Here is an 18,387-nt window from a genome sequence, read left to right on the forward strand (position 1 = left end):
CCGACTGAACCACCCAGGCACCCCAAGTTAGGCTCACTTTCATAATGTTCCTTAAGATTCCAGCCCCATGCTTACTTTGCAACCAATGATATGTAAAAGCAGAAATGAATGTAAGCACTGAAAAATTGTGAACATCCTCATTGTTTTACAAATTAGGAAACTCAGACACACAGACTGGCTCAAGGTCAGTTTGTAGTTGGCAGGTATAGAACTCAGATCTGTGCCCCTGTTCCATACTCTGGGAAGCCTGGCCAAGAACAGAGGAAAACCCTATATGGGGTCTGCAATTCCAAAGATCAAAAAACATTTTTTAAATTCTTAAATTAAAGTTAACAAGGGGCAATTAATACTAAGAAGCAGGGTTAGTTAAGCACTCAAACCTAGATCATGACTTTTACTTTATAAGCTTTTGGAGTGATAGTTAGCTATAAACCTTACAAGAAATGAGGCTAGAACTTCCAGGAAACACCTCCTCCTTCCCCCCCCCCCCCAAAAAAGACTCAGTTATTTTCAAAACTCCATTTACTGAAATGTCTAACAAAATAAAATCAAAACTACTTAAAAAATTTTTTTAATGTTTATCTTTTTGAGAGAAAGCTGGGGAGGGGCAGAGAGAGAGAGAGAGAGAGACGGGGAGAGAGAGAATCCCAAGCAGGCTCAGTGCTGTCGGCGGCCACAGCCCCACCCGGGGCTCCCGCGCAGAAACCACGAGATCATGACCTGAGCCGAAACGAAGAGTCCGAAGCTTAACTGACTTAGCCACCCAGGCGCCCTTCAAAACTACTTTAAAGTTCTGTTTACATTTTACTGTATCAAGAGTGAAATAATCACACGTCGAAGGGTTTTTAAAATAAATTAGTCTTGGAAGCCCATTTTGGGCGTTGAGTCGTGACTACATTCTCAAGGATGTCGGTAACACAAGGGCTCCATCCATAACTGCTTGAAAAAAACTGAAACCATGAATGCCTTGTCAAATTCAGACAGTTTATCTTGGCACTGGCCAGCAGAGCAGTCTCTTCGATGTCTGGAAACGTGTCTAATTACGTTTAGGAGAGTAACTAAAAAATAGCCAGTGTCCCGGGACAGCTCAGGGACCGCTCCACAGCATCCTGAATGACAGGGTGGAACCGCGCCAGAAAAAAAGGAAAAAAGGGAAAAAAGAAGAAAAAGAAACGAACCAAGTGTAAAACCAGGATGAGACCCGAGTCTCTCTCCAGAACAACCCTCCAGTCTCCCCAGGGCCTTCGTGGCCGCCACAACACTCCCTGAAGTTCCTATTTTCCTTTACCTTTGTTTCCATTAGGTCACCCGGCCCGCCCACACCACTCACCTGGGGCCGCGCGCTGGCCGCCCGCACACCACTCGCACCCCTCCCCCCACCCCCCGCGTCCGGACAGCGCCCCGGACACCCGTCTCCCGAGGGCGCAGCCCCGGGGCTCGACACGCCCCTTACACTCCGAGGCGGCCACACCCCGGGGCGTCCTCTCTCGGGAACGCGCGACCACCGAGCTCCGCGGGCCCCCAGACACCCCCATCCCGCCGCACTCCATCCCTCGAGCTCGGCGCGCCCCTGACACCCCCAGTCCCGCCGCACCGCAAGGGCGCCCCCTCTCGGGAGAGCGCAGGCTCGCGCCCGGGCGCACGGCCGCTCCGCCCTCACCTGAGCCGGAGGTTGGCCATGAACTCGGGCATGGAGACGGTGTCCATCAGCACGAAGTCCGCCTTGCCGAACTCCAGGCTCTCCTGCTCCGCCATGGCGCCGGCGCACGGGCTCAGGTGGGCGCGGACGGGCTCAGGTGGGCGCGCTCGGGTCGCAGGGGGCCGGCGGGGGGGGCGCACGGCGAGCTCGGGCGGGGTCGGGGCGGGGCCGCGGCGCCGGGCGCGGGGCTGCGGGGGAGGGGGCGCCGCGCGCCGCTCGGCGGGTCCGGGCCGGACGGAGGCCGCCCCGCTGCTCCTCGGCGCGCTCTCGGCCGGCACGGCGCACCCGGCAGTTTCCGCTTCTCCCGCGGCGGCTGCCCGGAGCTGTGGGGGACGGGACACCGAAACGGAGACGGCGGCGGCTGGTCCCGCCTCTGGCCTTGGTCTAGCCCCGGCCCCGCCCCGCCCCGGCCAGGCCTCTCCAGCTCCGCCCCGCCCCGCCCCGCCCCGCCCCGCCGGCCCAGCAGCCCGCCCCGCCGCGGCGCAGGCCGCCGCCTCCTCACCTGGGCGGCGCGCACGCGCGCGGCGGGCGGCGCGGGCGCGCGCCGGGCCCGGCCTGGGCGGCGGGGCGGCAGCGCCCCCTGGGGACGGGCGCTGGAATCTCGCGGGGCGGGGGGAGGGTGGGCGGTGCCGAGGAGGACCGACGTAGGAAAGTGGGTGGAATCAGGTTTCCAGAATTGCCTGCTCCGCGGTACTTGATGGCTGCCCACTGAGTTCCAGAAGCAGCTCTCATGGAGATATTGGGAAGATAATTCTTTATGATTGGTTCTATCATCTTGCCGCGAAGCCCCCCTCCTCCTCCTGTGCTCGCGTCCTCTCCATCCCCGAAATGATGGTTCACCCACGGACTGAGAGAGAGTAATAATAGCTAACATCTGGAGGACACTTAAAAGGCCCAGAGCTTTTCTAAGCGTCTTGGAGAATTCACGTAACTGGCCACATCGCTAGGAAGTGAGGAAGCCACAGTTACATCCAGGTTGCTCGAGTTACGAGCCACATGGCAGAATGCTTCCCTTCTTCAGTGTTCCGTGATCCATCTTTCTGTTCACTGACCTGAGCATGCCACCCGACATTACCTTATATTATTAATAAGTCTTTAATATATGAATGCATCATCTCCCTAGGATTATTGCAGGCCTCTTGAGCATGGGGCCATGCCCTAAATTTCTTCATATCCCCGTTGGCAACCAGCAAGTAGCTATTGTGCTGCCTTGCTTATGTCGATATGAAATCCGCACTGGTTTAATAGAGTGGAATGAGTTGTAAGTCGTCTCCAATTTATAGATACATTGGTTGAACTTGGAAAATTCTTTTGGAACTTAGACTACATTTTCCCGATGAAGATATATTATACATGACTTTCTAAGGCAGCTGCACCTCTTCAGCCTTGTGTTTCCCTTAAGACCATCTTCTAGGAAATCTGCTAGGAAATCTAGAGGCTCCCAAGGACCTGGCTGGGCTCCAACTCCATGGCTGAATTTGAGATGAGTAAACCAGACGGAAGGACCCCGCTCAGGGCTTGCTTCTGCTGCCAACAACCGACTCTAGCCAAGAGAGAGGGGAAGGCAGCTTGATCACCTCAGGAGGGAGCCACCTCTGCCATGGGGAAGCCACCCCAGGGGCACCTGGGTGGGTCAGTTGGTTGAGTGTGGGACTCTTGATTTGGGCTCAGGTCATGATCTCATAGTTCGTGAGATGGAGCCCTAGTCCAGCTCCAAGCTGACATCGAGGAGTCTGCTTGGGATTCTCTCCCTCTCCCTCTCCATCTGCCCCTCCCCATGTGCTCTCTCTCTCTCTCCCAAAATAAATAAACTTAAAAAAGAAAGAAAGCAAGCCACCCCAACCCCTGGCTTAGGCAGAGCTCAATTGCAGCCTACCATTAGCAGCTCTCCCTCTTCAGAAGGCACCTCTCTGGCTCTCAGTGTCCTCATTTGGGGAAAAAGGCCTCTGGGCTAGACACTTTCCAAGGTAGAGCTGTCCTTTGCTTGGATCATTATGTGGGTCAGTCAGTGGCTAAGCAGGTAACTGCATAATATGGTACATTCCTAAAATGTTTGTATTGGTGAGGCCATAGGAGTGAGGGATGGGACAAAATTTAAGATTTAAAAAATTTTAAATTTAGTAACTTAAATTTTGTGAAATTTCGAGCAACCAAGGGAGCATACTCAGTGACCCATTGGAAATGGATGTGTGTGTATTCCCTGAGCCCTGGGGTTGTTAGGGCAAAAGTAATCCTACAGTGTGTAGGATCTACAATGGGATGTAGCTGTAGTTTTCAAATGAACAGAGCAAAGGAACTCTTGTGTGTGTGTGTTTTTTTTTTATCAGTATCTTGGACAGGAGCCCAACATATAACACATGTACAGAACATATGCAAAATGTATTTTATAAATTTATAAGCCCAAATTAATATAAAATCAGGCATTGAGACCAGTAAGGCTCTTTTGCTGAACCCATGTCTGTCCATTGGGGGTCCCTATCATCTTAAATCAGCTTCGGGATTCCAATTTACTTTTGAACACTGTTTTGGTTGTACAATATCAAGAAAATCCTGATTTACATGGGGAAGCAGTAATTTGTTACTATTAGAGTGTTACATTCAGCCTTTTTAAAGGCCAGTGCACAGCTACAAATTTATTAATCAATGACACATTTACAAAATATTTCAATATACACAGAGACAGCCAGAGAAAGGAAACACTGAAATATGCATTTGAAAAGATAATATAGAACAGGTTTGCTCATTATTAATCTCCTTTGTGATAACATTTAGATATAAACACATTTGGATATGTATGTTTGTGTTACAGCTTAAAATATACTAAAAGCCAGGGGGCACCTGGGTGGCTCAGTGGGGTAAGTGTCTGACTCTAGATTTCTGCTTGGGTCATGATCTCATGGTTGGTGAGTTCGATCTCTACATCAGGCTCTGCACTTACAGTGCGGAGCTTGCTTGGGATTGTCTCTCTCCCTCTCTGCCCCTCCCCTACTTCTGCTGTCTCTCTCTCTCTCTCTCTCTCTGTCTGTCTCTCAAGATAAATAAATAAAATAACCTTTAAAAAAAAGGTGGGGAGCACTTGGGAGCCACAGTAGGTTGAGTATCTGGCTTCAGCTCAGGTCATCATCTTGCAGTTCATGAGTTGAAGCCCCACATCAGGCTCTGTGCTGTTAGCATGCAGCCTGCTTCAAATCCTCTGTCTCCCTCACTCTCTGCCCCTCCCCCGCCTCAAAAGTAATAAACATTAAAAAATATTAAAAAATAAAAAAATAAATTAAAAATATACTAAAAGCCAAAATAAAAGTTAAAATCACCAATAATGAGACACACTGACATGATGAGTGATATCATCTCCTTGGAAAGACATAATAATATCACTTACCTGCTAAAAATGTATCCACTACATCTAATTATGAAGAAACACCAAATAAACCCACATTAAGGAGCATCCTACAAAAAACCAACCTGTACTCTTGAAAAATATCAATGGCTTGGAAGACAAAAAAAGGCTGAGGGGCTGGTCCAGGTTAAAAGGCCCTAAAAAGACACCACAGCTAAAGGCAGTTTGTGACCTGGACTTTAACCAGAACAATGTAAAGGACAATATTGGGACAATTTGTGAAATTTGAATACAGACTATAAATTAAATAGTAGCATAGCATTACTATTGGTTTTCCTGAATTTGATCATTATATTGTGGTTCTGTAAGAGAATGTCCTTATTCTCAGGAGATGGGTCCTAAGTATTTAGGGGTAAAGAGTATGATGTCTCAAATTGTTTGGCAAAGAATAATAATAATAATACATGTGGATATGTGTGTGTGTATATATATATATATGTAGAGAGATATAAATGGATAAAGCAAATGTAACAAAACATTAATAATTGGTGAATATAAAGAATGTGTGGGAGGGGGCGCCTGGGTGGCTCAGTCGGTTAAGCATCCGACTTCAGCTCAGGTCATGATCTTGTGGTTCGTGAGTTCAAGCCCCGTGTCGGGCTCTGTGCTGACAGAGCCTGGAGCCTGCTTTGGATTCTGTGTGTGTGTCTCTCTCTCTGCTCCTCCCCTGCTCATGTTCTCTCTCTCTCTCTCTCTCTTTCTCTCTCTCTCTCTCAAAAATAAATAAACATTAAAAAAATTTTTTTAATTTAAGAATGTGTGGGAACTTTTTTGCACTCTTCCTCCAATTTTTCTGTAAGGTTGAAATTATTTCAAAATAATAAAGTTAAAAAATCAAATAACAGTCTAAAAGTGTCCTAACATAAAAACGTTTATTCTTGGGGCGCCTGGGTGGCGCAGTCGGTTAAGCGTCCGACTTCAGCCAGGTCACGATCTCGCGGTCCGTGAGTTCGAGCCCCGCGTCGGGCTCTGGGCTGATGGCTCAGAGCCTGGAGCCTGTTTCCGATTCTGTGTCTCCCTCTCTCTCTGCCCCTCCCCCGTTCATGCTCTGTCTCTCTCTGTCCCAAAAATAAACGTTGGAAAAAAAAAAAAAAAAAAAAAAAAAAAAAAAAAAAACGTTTATTCTTTAGAAATCCTATAATACTTAGAAATGAAAGTCACATCAGAAATTTGCACATCAGATGTTCCATGACTGAAGAAGCCACACACACTTTGAAAACTCTGGTGAGGAGTGTCTGTAAGGTCTAGTTGCCACAGATATGCTAGGAGATTATAGATACCAAACAGACCATTCGAAACCCCAAAAATAATTTAAATAATTTATCTTTTCAATATATTTATAATTTAAATAATTGAATATGTAAATGTCATCAAATATGCCCCAAGGAGGGTGCCACCTGTTCTATGCCTGAAATTCCCTTCCCTGTTGTCTCACCCCTCACCCCTATGGCCTAGCTAACCTCTGCTCAGCCCCAACATCACTTCCTCCAGGAAGGCTTCCCTGATTTCCTAAGTGAGGGTTGGCTGTCCCTCCTCCGTACCCCCACAGCACTCTGGAAATGTTACTCCCATTCAACACTGAATACACTTGAGCCTCTTGTCCATCTCACAAGAGAGAGAGCCATGAGGTCTGGGGCCATGTCTGTTCTGTTCTTGGATGTAACTCTGGCACCTGGTAGCACAGTGCCTCAGATGTGAAAGCTCTTAATACACACTTGCTTGATAAATGAATAGGGAATGGTCTGTGAATCTATGAATCTATGGGTTGTGCGATGCGAGGTTGTCACCCCCACCACTTGGTAGACTTTCTGCATTAAGATCAGTCTTTGTGCAGCGTTTATCTTATTCTCGTCTCCTGCCCCTAGAAGCAGGTTTCAGGGCTGTGTTCACTTCTGTCCTGAGGCCAAGCCTGTGCACTGTATGTTCACATTAAACAAAAGCTATTGTTCCCCAAACTCCTCTGCAGTTGACCTGCTACTGGCTTATCCTTGAAAATCAACTCTGAATTTTCCAAAGCAAATATTTGCTCCCTTTCTCTCCCAGAATGCTTCTGGGCTGCCCCACCTCCCTGCCCTCCCTTCACCAGGTGCCCTGCATTCAGGAAGACAGCTCACCCCAGCAGGAGTCCTGCAAGACAGAAGCAAGAAGGCCAGGAAAAACAACATATTCAAAGGCTCTTGTATACATTTGTTTTATAAGCCCAAATCATCCTAGAGCAGAAGTAGAAAGGAAACTTTATGTTGCAAAATAACTTGATAATGCACTCACATCCATATTAAAAATTACGTGGAACTCTCTGCCTGAGGTATTATCCAAAAGATGCTTCCTCCTCTTTCATGCCGAAGACTGGATTTGAACTACGAATGGTACATCAAAGGCAGCGTGTATGCTCTCTGTGGTTACTGAAGCCTAAGTTTTTTTAAAGTAAAAGCAGACCCAACAGTTGCCTCCCTGGTATCCCTGGTGGCTTGCCCACCTATGGACCTCCCTGCTCCACTCCCCTACCCTTCTATAGACATCTCACAGAACAAAGAAAAGGGAAATTTCATCGCTGAGCTCACTGTCATGCACCACCCTGAAAGCCCAGAAAGTGACTTAAGAAGTTCATTTTCTCACCTATAGCTATTAAAGACAAAGATCAGCTGGCCAATTGCTAAGGACCTGGCTCTGGGTTCTAGGGATTTCTTCTTTCTTTTTTAATTTTTATTTAATTTGTTTTTTTAAATTTACACCCAAGTTAGTTAGCATATAATGCAACAATGATTTCAGGAGTAGATTCCTTAATGCTAACCCTTCCCCATTTAGCCCATCCCCCCTCCCACACCCCCTCCAGTAACCCTCAGTTTGTTCTCCATATTTATGAGTCTCTTCTGTTTTGTCTCCCTCCCCGTTTTTATATTGTTTTTGCTTCCCTTCCCTTGTGTTCATCTGTTTTGTATCTTAAAGTCCTCATATGAGTGAAATCATACGATATTTGTCTTTCTCTGACTGACGAATTTCGCTTAGCATAATACCCTCTAGTTCTATCCACATAGTTGCAAATGGCAAGATTTCATTCTTTTTTGATTGCTGAGTAATACTCCATTGTATATATATGCACCACGTCTTCTTTATCCATCCATCCATCGATGGACATTTGGGCTCTTTCCATACTTTGGCTATTGTTGATAGTGCTGCTATAAACATTGGGGTGCATTGGGTTCTAGGGATTTCTATGCCTACTGTCCCTGTGGATCTAAAGCTGTGCTTACCTGTGATAGTGTTGAGTTGGGAACAAGGATCTTTCCTTAACTCTTTGGAAGGGCTGATACTGCAGACAAAGCTCCTTTTAACATAGTCAGCCTGAGCAGGGAGGAAGTTGGGGTATATCAGCTGAAGAGAGGAAGGAGAGAAGAACCCACTGTCCTTTGATGAAAACATGTGGACTTTCTCTCCCAAGACAAGTATATTAAGCACACACAAAAACCAGTTTATACATGGACTCCTCTGTCCCTCTGCCCAAAATAACCTGTCTATGGATCCCAGGTTAAGAAGCCCAAGCTAAGGGAAGGGTCATACCACAGGTCCTAATCTGTGGGGAATGGAGAAGAATTCAAGAAACCATCATTGTCAGTATCCTGTGAGTCATCAGATGGGGACTGTCCCATAGCACATTCCCAAGCTTGGGCAGAGAAGCCACATGTTTATGGCCACAGGAAAGATAGCGTCAATGGTAGAGGAGGCAGCCTGGGACAGCCTCCAGAAACTCTTCCTGTCTGTGAAAACATAGTTTCTGACTATAAACATCTCCCTGGAATGTATCCTCTTTACTAATTACAGAAGTGCTTATCACACTGAGTTGAAGTTGGCTGTCCAGGCCTCGTCCCTAAAGTCTCCAGGACAGAGGCCATGCTCTACTCACCCTTTTATCTCCAGCCCTCAAGCTGTGCCTGATGCCCTGTACATATTTTTTGAATCGTGTAGATGAATTAATTAGTGAGCTTATTTATTAGGAAAATGGGTGTGTGGGGTGTAGTATTCTATTTCAAGGAGCCTGTGGCATTTCTCCAAGCCCCAAGCCAGAAAATCACTAACTCTTAATCTATCGTGGCCATTGGAAGTGGTTCTAGAACTAGAATATTTGGGGGTGTGATAGAAACCCACCAGAGGGAAAGCAACAAGGCACGACCACAATCAGTTGATGGATTGATAATGTCTTAAGGCAGGATGTATCAAACCTTAAAGTGTGTACGAATCACTTGGGATGTTGTTAGAAATGCAGGGTTTCAGGTCCCACCTCCAGCCTACTGAATCGAAATCTGCATTTTGACAAGATTCCCAAGGGCTGCTGCTGTTGGTTTGCAGATGATACTTTTTTTTTTTTTTTTTTCATTTAAGCAATCTTTACACCCAGCCTGGGGCTCAAACTCACAAGCCCGAAATCAAGAGTCACACGCTCTACCAAGTGAGCCAGCCAGATACCCTACAGACCATACTTTGAATAGCAAGATTTGAAGGAGTCTCAATGGTTGTATAATCAAACATGTACTCCCTAGGGAAACTGAGTCCCAGGAAGAGCCCCTGCCTTTGACTAGGTCAGAGCAAAGTGCTGGTAGAGCTAAGACCAGAACTCAAAGCTTCTGCTTTGAGTAGTGGGTAGTCTCCACTGCCCAATGTGGCAGTGAGCATTTGTGAGACAACATGCTGGGGGAGGAAGATAGAGAAGTCAGGGAGGGCAGCACCCTGGATCTTCTCCAGGTAACCCCCGTCCCTTCCTATTCCTATTTTTAATTGGGGGGGGGGTGGCCTTCTTTTCTCCATATTTTTTTTTCTCCTCTAAAAGCTTGGTGTAGATGGGAATGCAAGCTGGTGCATTCCCACCAGCTCTGGAAAACAGTATGGCGGTTCGTCAAAAAATTAAAAATAGAATTACCCTATGACCCAGCAATGGCACTACTAGGTATTTATCCAAGGGATACAGGTGTGCTGTTTCAAAGGGGCACATGCACCCCCATGTTTATAGCAGCACTATCAACAATAGCCAAAGTATGGAAAGAGCCCAAATGTCCATCCACAGATGAATGGATAAAGAAGATGTGATATATATACAATGGAGTATTACTCGGCAATCAAAAAGAATGAAATCTTGACATTTGCAACTACGTGGATGGAACTGGAGGGTATTATGCTGGGTGAAATTAGTCAGAGAAAGACAAATATCATATTTCACTCATATGAGGACTTTAAGACACAGAATAGATGAACATAAGGGAAGGGAAGCAAAAATAATATAAAAACGGGGAGGGAGACAAAACATAAGAGACTCTTAAATATGGAGAACAAACAGAGGGTTACTGAAGGGGTTGTGGGAGGGGGGATGGGCTAAATGGGTAAGGGGCATTAAGGAATCTACTCCTGAAATTGTTGTTGCACTATATGCTAACTAACTTGGGTATAAATTTAAAACATATATTAAAAATAAACAAACAAAAAAACTGGAAATTCAAAATACAAAAAATAAAAAATAAATAAAAAAATAAAAGCTTGGTGTAGAGGTTAAATAAGATATTGCTGGGGCTGGGAAAAATTTGGATTCTTTTCTTACCTCCACCTGACAAAGTAGCAACTATTTGGTACTAATATCATCCACCATTAATATTCGATTAGTATCTATAGTGCTGACACTCCAGGAACAGTGTGACATCATTCCCAAGGTGACATCTTCTAATCTGTCCCCCAAATTCCCTCTCCTCCTGCCGTTCACCCAGAGTTTCTCAACTGGTGAGCTTTGGCAGTATTCATCTCCTAGAATTAAGATCACGAAATAAGATGATGTTAAAATGCACAGTGTGAAAAATAAACAAAATACAATATAATGCACAGTGTGCCCCTCTGACTTTTTTTGAATCAACAAGATTGATTCCTCAGACTATCCAGAGGTAGAAATGATATGAGCAGTGCTTCTCTCCAAATTCTAACAACCTGAACCCTAAAGAAATGATACAGGGGAAAAGTAGAAGCCACAAAACCAGGAGACCTCAGAAGCTATGTAGTCCAGTGTCCCACCCAATGTCTGAATCCCCTCTACTGTGTGCTGCAATGCCAGACTTACCTGGGCCACTTGACTCTTTCGGCCACCCCCATTCCACGTAGATGTCACCACACAAAAGCAGGCTCCAGGCTATCCCCATTCCACGTAGACGTCGCCGCACAAAAGCAGGCTCCAACACCATTTCACTCAGTCTTACTCCTGAGTCACTCCCCAGACACTCCATGCCCTGAATCCCAACTGTCCCATCTTCTTGTTACTCATTACCCCTATTTATGAGCTTGGTTTGTCCTTTGGATCTGATAGTCCACCAAGATAGGACCAGGTCGAAGTGAATTACAATCAAGGAGGAGAGCCAAGGTCATGGCCAGTTAAGGAAGCGCCTTCTATTTTTCTCAAGTCGATCTCCCTCTTAGAGTTTCTATCCGTAGAATTCTAACACAATTATCACTAAACTCCATAAAGTCAGCCTTCTCAGTGTCTAAGATCTGTGTCTGACTGTGCTTAGCCACGTCGCAGTCACTTTCTCCTAGTGTCCCCACCCTTTCCAAGTCTCTAATTAGCCCTTCTGTGCTGAGTAGGGTTCAGATCAGAGGAGCATTTTCCCCGTACAGTTCTCAGGAGGCCTTAGGGATACAGTGGCACCCAAGCTTTAGATAGTTGTACCGAGGCATCGATGGAGGCTGGGGATCTTCATTTCAATAAGCAGCTCAGGAGATTTTGCCGCAGGTGGGCGGGAGGCCTAACTTGGGAGAAATAGTGATGGGAATTTTGGTGCCAGACACATCAGAGATCAGTTCCTAGCTTCGTGACCTTAAACAAATTAGTTTATCTTTAAAAGCCTCGGTTTCCTCCTCTCTTCTATACTTCTGAGTATTAAAACCACAAGGTGAGATGTCTATATGGTGCTTTGTATAATTCAAGGCAGGTACTGAGCATTCAGTAAATACAAGTTAGCATTGCTGTTAGTATAACTGCTTCTTTTATCTTCAGGATAGGGAACGTATTTATTTTTTAATGTTTGTTTATTTTTGTGGCAGAAAGAGTGTGGGCAGGGGAGGGGCAGAGAGAGGAGCCAAAGTGGGCTTTGCACTGACAGCGGTGAGCCCGATGCAGGGCTCGAACTCACCAACTGTGAGCTCATGACCTGAGCCGAACGAAGTTGGATGCTCAACCGACTGAGCCCCCAGGTCCCCCCAGGATAGGGAATGTATTAGCAGGCAATTTATCGCATATCCTTTTTAGCTGACTGAGATTTCTAACAGATGCTGGTGAGTCTTCTGATCACCCTATGACTTCTCCCTATGTCAGCTTTGTGATTCCTCTCGGTAATTCGTCACCATTTCCATGCAGACCCATGGGCCTTGCACTTAGTAGGGGATCACAATTTGCTGAGTATTTTTTAATGAGTGAGTGCCATCTGGCCAGGGCTTCTCACTACACTCCCACGGCAACATCACCTCTGTTGTCACCCTTCTCCAGTGCTCTCCAGCATCTTCTGGACGTTACAGTGCTCGTTTGGTTCCCCATTGCCCCATCACTGAAGAGTACCATCCCACAGATGACTTCTGCCAGTTTGTATTTACTTTGTTGCATTAAGACACCCAGTGCATTTCATCATATATGCTCTATGCATATGTTGCATTTTTAACTAGACAGATAATGAGCGATGAAGCCGGAAAAAGGAGAGTAGGAGTTGAGGCGGTGGGTGGGATGTGCTTTGACAGCCGGGTCACAGACTGTCTTTTTCTTTTCACAGAAGTGTTCAGTATAGTTCTTTGTCACCAAAGAATTCATTCAGGGGAGCTGAGCCTGCACCACGGATAGGCTACATTCCAAGTTCTCCATCAATGAATAAATACACGCAGCAGCCGTGCAGAGCACACGTGTGTAACGACAAGGAGAGTGGGGCTCTGGCGTTCGGGTTGGAAGGGTGGCAGAGCATGGGGTTAGGAGCAAAGACTTAGGGAGGGGCCGGTCCTGCCATCGTGCACTGTGTGCGACCCCCGGACAAGTCACATGAGCCCTTCCAGACTCAGTTTCCTCTTCTGTAAAGTGACGGTAATACGAATACCGACCTCATATTGTTGCCCTGAGAACTGATTGCAATAAGGTACATTACACACTTTGTATGGGGTCGGGTACACAGGGCTCGATAAATGGGAGCTCCCAGTGCATCAGTCCCCACCAGTCCCCTGAGCTGGGGCTTCAGTGTGGCTCATAACTGGGAGAAGGAGGAGTGTCTGTTCTGGTTCTTCTTTTGACACCCTGGTTCTCTGGCGTCCTCTTATCTGTTCCTTCGTGTGAGGCTGGGCATTTCCTTGTAGCTCAGCTGATAATGCTAATTGCGGGGAGTTCGCGACCTCTCCATCTAGGGTTTCTCAACCTCCAGTCTTGAAGGTACAGTGACTTCCTGGCTTCCCTATTCATGCTTTGTCACCTGAGTTCCTAATTGCTCTTGCACAGCCAGGTACCCCTCCCAGTGGAAATGCACACACACAGGGCACATCCGTGCAGACCTGTTCCTCGAACCCCAACCCCTGATCTTGTGGGGTTGCTTCGGGAAGGTTTTACAGACCAATGAATCCTAAATCTGGCCAGTCATTAGATTCACCTGGGATGCTTTTTTTTTTAATGGTTATTTATTTATTTTGAGAGAGAGAGAGAGAGAGAGCAGGGGAGGGGCAGAGAGAGAAGGAGAGGAAGAATCCCAGGCAGGCCCTGCACGGTCACTGCAGAGCCCAACTCAGGGCTCCATCCCACAAACCAGGAGATCATGACCTGAGCCAAAACCAAGAGTCGGATGCTTAACCACATGAGCCACCCAGGTGGCCCCAACTCACCTGGGACACTTTAGCAAAAGATGCAGCTTCCAGGATCCCAGGCTCAGTCCTTTTGAATGGAAATCTTTGTGGCCAAGAACCACTGTAATAAGAACACCTGGGGTCACACACGTACAAGGAATCACTGTGGAGATCCGTGTTGCCTGGTAAATTAATGGCTGTCAGGTCAAAGTGGTCACTCTCTCCTTTACATGGGAAGAACAGAGGAAAGGCTAACATTTTGAGTTTCCCACCTCAAGCTCTTTTCCAGAATGTACCATCAGCCTGCCTTATTAGACTCCGCACCTAGTATTTCGTAAGTGTTCTGGGAGTATTGTCTCCTGCAGGTGCAGTCACTAACCACTGATTTTATTAGGAGAGCGTGCCTTCCAGCTCCCCCTAGCAAACCCCTTTGAGGTGCTCACTTGCCTCCAGCCAGTGCTGTGACCTAGACGTGTTAAGGATCAAGCCTTCCGCATGTACTGCGTTTGCCTACACCACCTAAGATGCCCGAAGAAGAAGACTACGCTGTATACTGCAGCCCAAGCGAAGTATGGGAGGGCCAGCTCAGCCTCTGGGAAGAAGAAGAGGAAGAAGAAGAAGGAGGCCTATCTTGGTTACGTGGGGAAAATCCTAAAGCAAGTGAGTTGGGGCTCTCCTGATGGAAGCTTAGAATGGCCGAGACCCGTGTCATGTGAGTGGCCCTGGGTGTGTTCTTGACTTCAGCTTTTCTCACACAGGGGTCCTTCTTCACGCCCCAAGTTCCTGAAAAGTTGGGTGCAAACAGCTTCGATAAATTGGATCTGCAGATGGTGGCTATCTTTTCCCACTGGGCTCACTGTCTGTTGGCAGTAACTCTGAACACCTGAGCTCTTCGTGTCTCTCTTGGATCTGTTGACAGGCAATCTAGAAATTGATTCTTAAATGCCCTCTTAGAGAGGATTCACCACCTCGTCTGTTCTTATTCTGTGAAGAGGCACTTACATCAGGTCTTCACTAAGTGGTGCTCTGTACTTCGAATGTACCTAGCATGGGTAGGCTTTTGTTCCTCCTTCCCGCCCACCCAACCTCGCTTCGTAGCCTACAGTTGCAGAGAACAAAATCAGAGAAGGCTTTCCCTTTGGAAGAAGCTACAGGGAAGAGAAGAGGGTAATTCTGTGACAGATGTAAGAAGGCTTGATTTTGAATTTTCTCCATGACGATAGGGCAGGGCTGAGTGTTCATGGGTGATGGTTACAAAAGCCCCCTGTATTGCAGGGGTTTCATTTGGACTCTGTTGCTTATCCTAGGAGAAGAAGGGGAAAATGGGATGAAGGAATGCTAGGAGAAGGAAAGACATATGTGATATAGGGCCTGGTTTCTCAACCCCAGCACTTAACGTTTGGGGGCTGCTTCATTCTTTGTTGTGGGAGCTGTCTGGAGCATGGTGGGATTCTGGGCAGCATCCCTGGCCTCTACCCACTGGATGCCAGTAGCACCCTGTCTTCCAACTGAAAATGCCCAGAGACATTGCCCCCCACTGAGAACCTGCAGCTGGAGAACCTGCGTTTTCTGGAAGGGCTCTCTGTGCAAGTTCTTGGACCGAGTAATCCTCTAATCATTAGTCTGTCCTTGGCCTGTCCTTCACTGCGTGGGTCTGGCAGGCCACTCTGCTTCTGCAAGTCTCCCAAGGGTCGGGTCTGTGCCTTGGGTCAGCCCCTCAGGGCATGCGAGGATAAAACATGTTGGTTGGATTAATGTATGGAGCGTCTCAGTAGAAGCCAGGTCTGCTGGGGAGCTCAGATGGAAACGATGTGGTCTGTATCGCAAAGGGGCTCACAAGTCCTGCAGGGTGGGACCACGGAGGACATGGAGAAACCTTTCAAATACTGCTTCAAGCCTTTCCTTTTACAAAAAAAGAAACTGAGGCCCAATGTGAGAATATTACTTGCTTATATGACATCTCATGCCCATCCAGAGCTAGGATTAGAGTCCTGGGTGGGTGATCCTCAGGGCACCTGAGATCATTCTCCTGATGATTCCAGCTGCCCCTCTAACTTTAGACGAAGTCATGAATGACATAAAGTGGCATGTGATGCAGGTTCTGAGAATATACAGAGCCCTGATCTTTAGTGGGAAGTTGTGGAACACAGATAAGCCAGAGGGGTTCTTGGGGAAGAATCCTAAAGGGTGGATAAGCTTTGAAAGGTAGGGTTGGGTGTCAGCATGGTAGGTAGAGATGGGAGATCAACAGTGGTATGGAGACCAGAAAACGTAGGGACACATCCGAGGAAGAGCGAGTTTTCCCAGCGTGGCTGGAGATCATGTCGGCACAAGGAGGTAAGGCTGCAAATTGAGAAGTGTTCAAACAAGATGCTTACTAATACGAAATACAGAGTGTGAACATCTACTCTAAACTTCTATCAGGGCGGCTGGGTGGCTCAGTCGGTGAAGTGTCCAACTCTTGGTTTTGGCTCAGGTCATGATCTCACGGTTCGTGGGTTTGAGCCCTGTGTCGGGTCCACAATGTCAGCACAGAGCCTACGTGGGATTCATGTCCCTCTCTCTCTCTCTGTCTTTACCTCTTTCTCTCTTGCTCTCAAAATAAATAAGCTTTAAAAGAAAAACAACTCTCACTCTCAAACTTTAAAAAAAAACAAAATTATATTTTCCATCTTCTGAAGGTGTTGGATGTTAATTCCACTTCTGTTAGGAAAAATTAAGGCACAAAAGTTTTTTTCTTTTCTTTTTTTTTAAGAGAGTGTGAGGGGGGAAGAGAGAGAGAATCCTTTTTTTTTTTAAGTTTATTTCTTTATTTTGAGAGAGAGCATGTGAAAGTGGAGGAGGAGGCAGAGGGAGAGGGGGAGACAGAGAATCCCCAGCAGGCTTTGTACTGTCAGTGAGGAACCCAATGTGGGGCTGGAACTCATGAGTTGTGAGAACATGACCTGGGCTGAAGTCTGACACTTAACTGACTGAGCCACCCAGGTGTCCCAAAAGAGACTCTTTTTTTTTAATTTTTATGTTTTTATTTTATTTTATTTTTGAGAGAGAGACCGAGTGCAAGCAGGGCAGAGGCAGAGATAGAGGGAGACAGAATCTGAAGCAGGCTCCAGGCTCTGAGCTGTTAGCGCAGAGCCCGACGCAGGGCCTCAATTCACGGACTGTGAGATCGTGACCTGAGCCGAAGTCAGATGCCCCCCCAAGAGAGCGACTCTTAAACAGGCTCCACACTCAGTGCGGGACCTGATGCAGGGCTCGAACCCACCTGGGATGCTGAACTGAGCCACGGTCAACCAACAGAGCCACTCAGGTGCCCTTGAGGCACAAAAGTTTAAGTGACCAGAGTTAGTATGTATTCTACAGATAAAGGTGCTCTTTCTCACCAGCTACAAATTCCCCTTCCCCACCTTCCTCAGACAGTTGATAGATACAATGACCTAGTTTCTTTCCTCACACCCCTACCATCGTACCTGTGGTGATTCGTGTGGCCCCATGTATGCACGAATCCATGGAAGGCGTATGTGCTGGGTTAGACCATAAATTGCCAGCTTTGGGTGCGAAGCCTACACTGCTCTGTCTTACCCTTGTGCCATTTCTGTCCCAGACTCACCCAGACTCAGTGGGTGCTCCTGGATCTCGGATGCACTGGGCTCTTTGGAGGACTGGCTGCTGGAACGGGTTAGCCTGGAGGTGGTTAGATTGTCCTTCTACAACCACAGAAAAGCCATCACCAGCAGAGAGATCCCTGGAGCAGTTAAACAGATCCTCTTGGAAGAGCTTCTGTATCAATGAAATGTTCTGAATGGCTCTGTTGTTGAGATGATTGTACTTGTCAAAAATAATCAGATATGTCAGAGAGCTGAGTCGGAAGACAAGGTATCAGATAAGGACCTGTTGCAACAGGAGTCTTGGTGCTACATAGGTGGTCTCTGGGTCCTGTGCTTTTAGCCTCTGACTTAATTTGTGGGGAAAAAAATAAAGGCATTTTGTCTTGTGTGTGTAATGCTTATTTTGTATGGCTTTAAAATTTTTCTTAGGCATGCTTCTTCCCACTTGAACTTACCCATTGTCTTTTTGGAGGACACAGCTTAACCCATTATACCATGTACTCACCAACTCCCCCATCTTCAGCCCCAGGGTTACAGACTGCTGTCCTGGAATGAATGCATGATTTTTTTTTAAAGCCCCTCTACTTAGATTTATAAGAACAACAACGCCAAAAAAAAAAAAAAAAAAAAAAAAAAAAAGTAAAGAGGAAAAGGGTCTGTTTGTTCTTTGAGTATAAGACTCATTGCATTGGTTATCTATGTAGCACTTAGCCTAATAGCATGTGTGTAGTGAGTGTCAAATGTATAAGCTGGTCCTAACTGTAGAAAAACAAAACAATTATAGTAGCATTATAAAAATATAATGATTTGGGAGCAGAAAGAATAAATGGGCTGATATAGTTTAGACGTGA

The 18,387-nt window shown here is 46.7% G+C and overlaps 2 protein-coding genes across 2 annotated transcripts in view; one reads left to right on the top strand and one right to left on the bottom strand.

Annotated features, from left to right (window-relative positions):
- The window catches only part of MYO1D (myosin ID), a 361,575-nt gene extending 359,730 nt beyond the window's left edge, over positions 1-1,845 (bottom strand). Inside the window, exon 1 of the mRNA XM_086686602.1 lies at positions 1,661-1,845. Coding sequence (XP_086542728.1) covers positions 1,661-1,755 — 95 coding nt within the window. The 5' untranslated portion in view covers positions 1,756-1,845. The remainder of the gene's footprint in view (positions 1-1,660) is intronic.
- Positions 1,481-17,924, top strand: H2BN1 (H2B.N variant histone 1). The gene is made up of 3 exons (XM_086686606.1): positions 1,481-1,776; positions 14,294-14,592; positions 17,533-17,924. The coding sequence occupies exons 2-3, from the start codon at positions 14,424-14,426 to the stop codon at positions 17,718-17,720; spliced, it is 357 nt and encodes a 118-aa protein (XP_086542732.1). The 5' UTR covers positions 1,481-1,776; positions 14,294-14,423; the 3' UTR covers positions 17,721-17,924.
- Positions 17,925-18,387: the final 463 nt, after the last annotated feature.

This window comes from Puma concolor, chromosome E1 (assembly GCF_028749965.1).
Source record: "Puma concolor isolate L17-30 chromosome E1, mPumCon1.1.hap2, whole genome shotgun sequence".
In the NCBI taxonomy this organism is placed as follows: domain Eukaryota; kingdom Metazoa; phylum Chordata; class Mammalia; order Carnivora; family Felidae; genus Puma; species Puma concolor.

What these genes read in the sequence shown, in the direction of transcription:
- H2BN1 (XM_086686606.1), top strand. Translation starts at nt 14,424, where the DNA reads ATGTACTGCGTTTGCCTACACCACCTAAGATGCCCGAAGAAGAAGACT. An exon ending in GAAAATCCTAAAGCAAGTGA is followed by an intron (nt 14,593 to 17,532) that starts GTTGGGGCTCTC and finishes TTTCTGTCCCAG; the next exon opens with ACTCACCCAGACTCAGTGGG.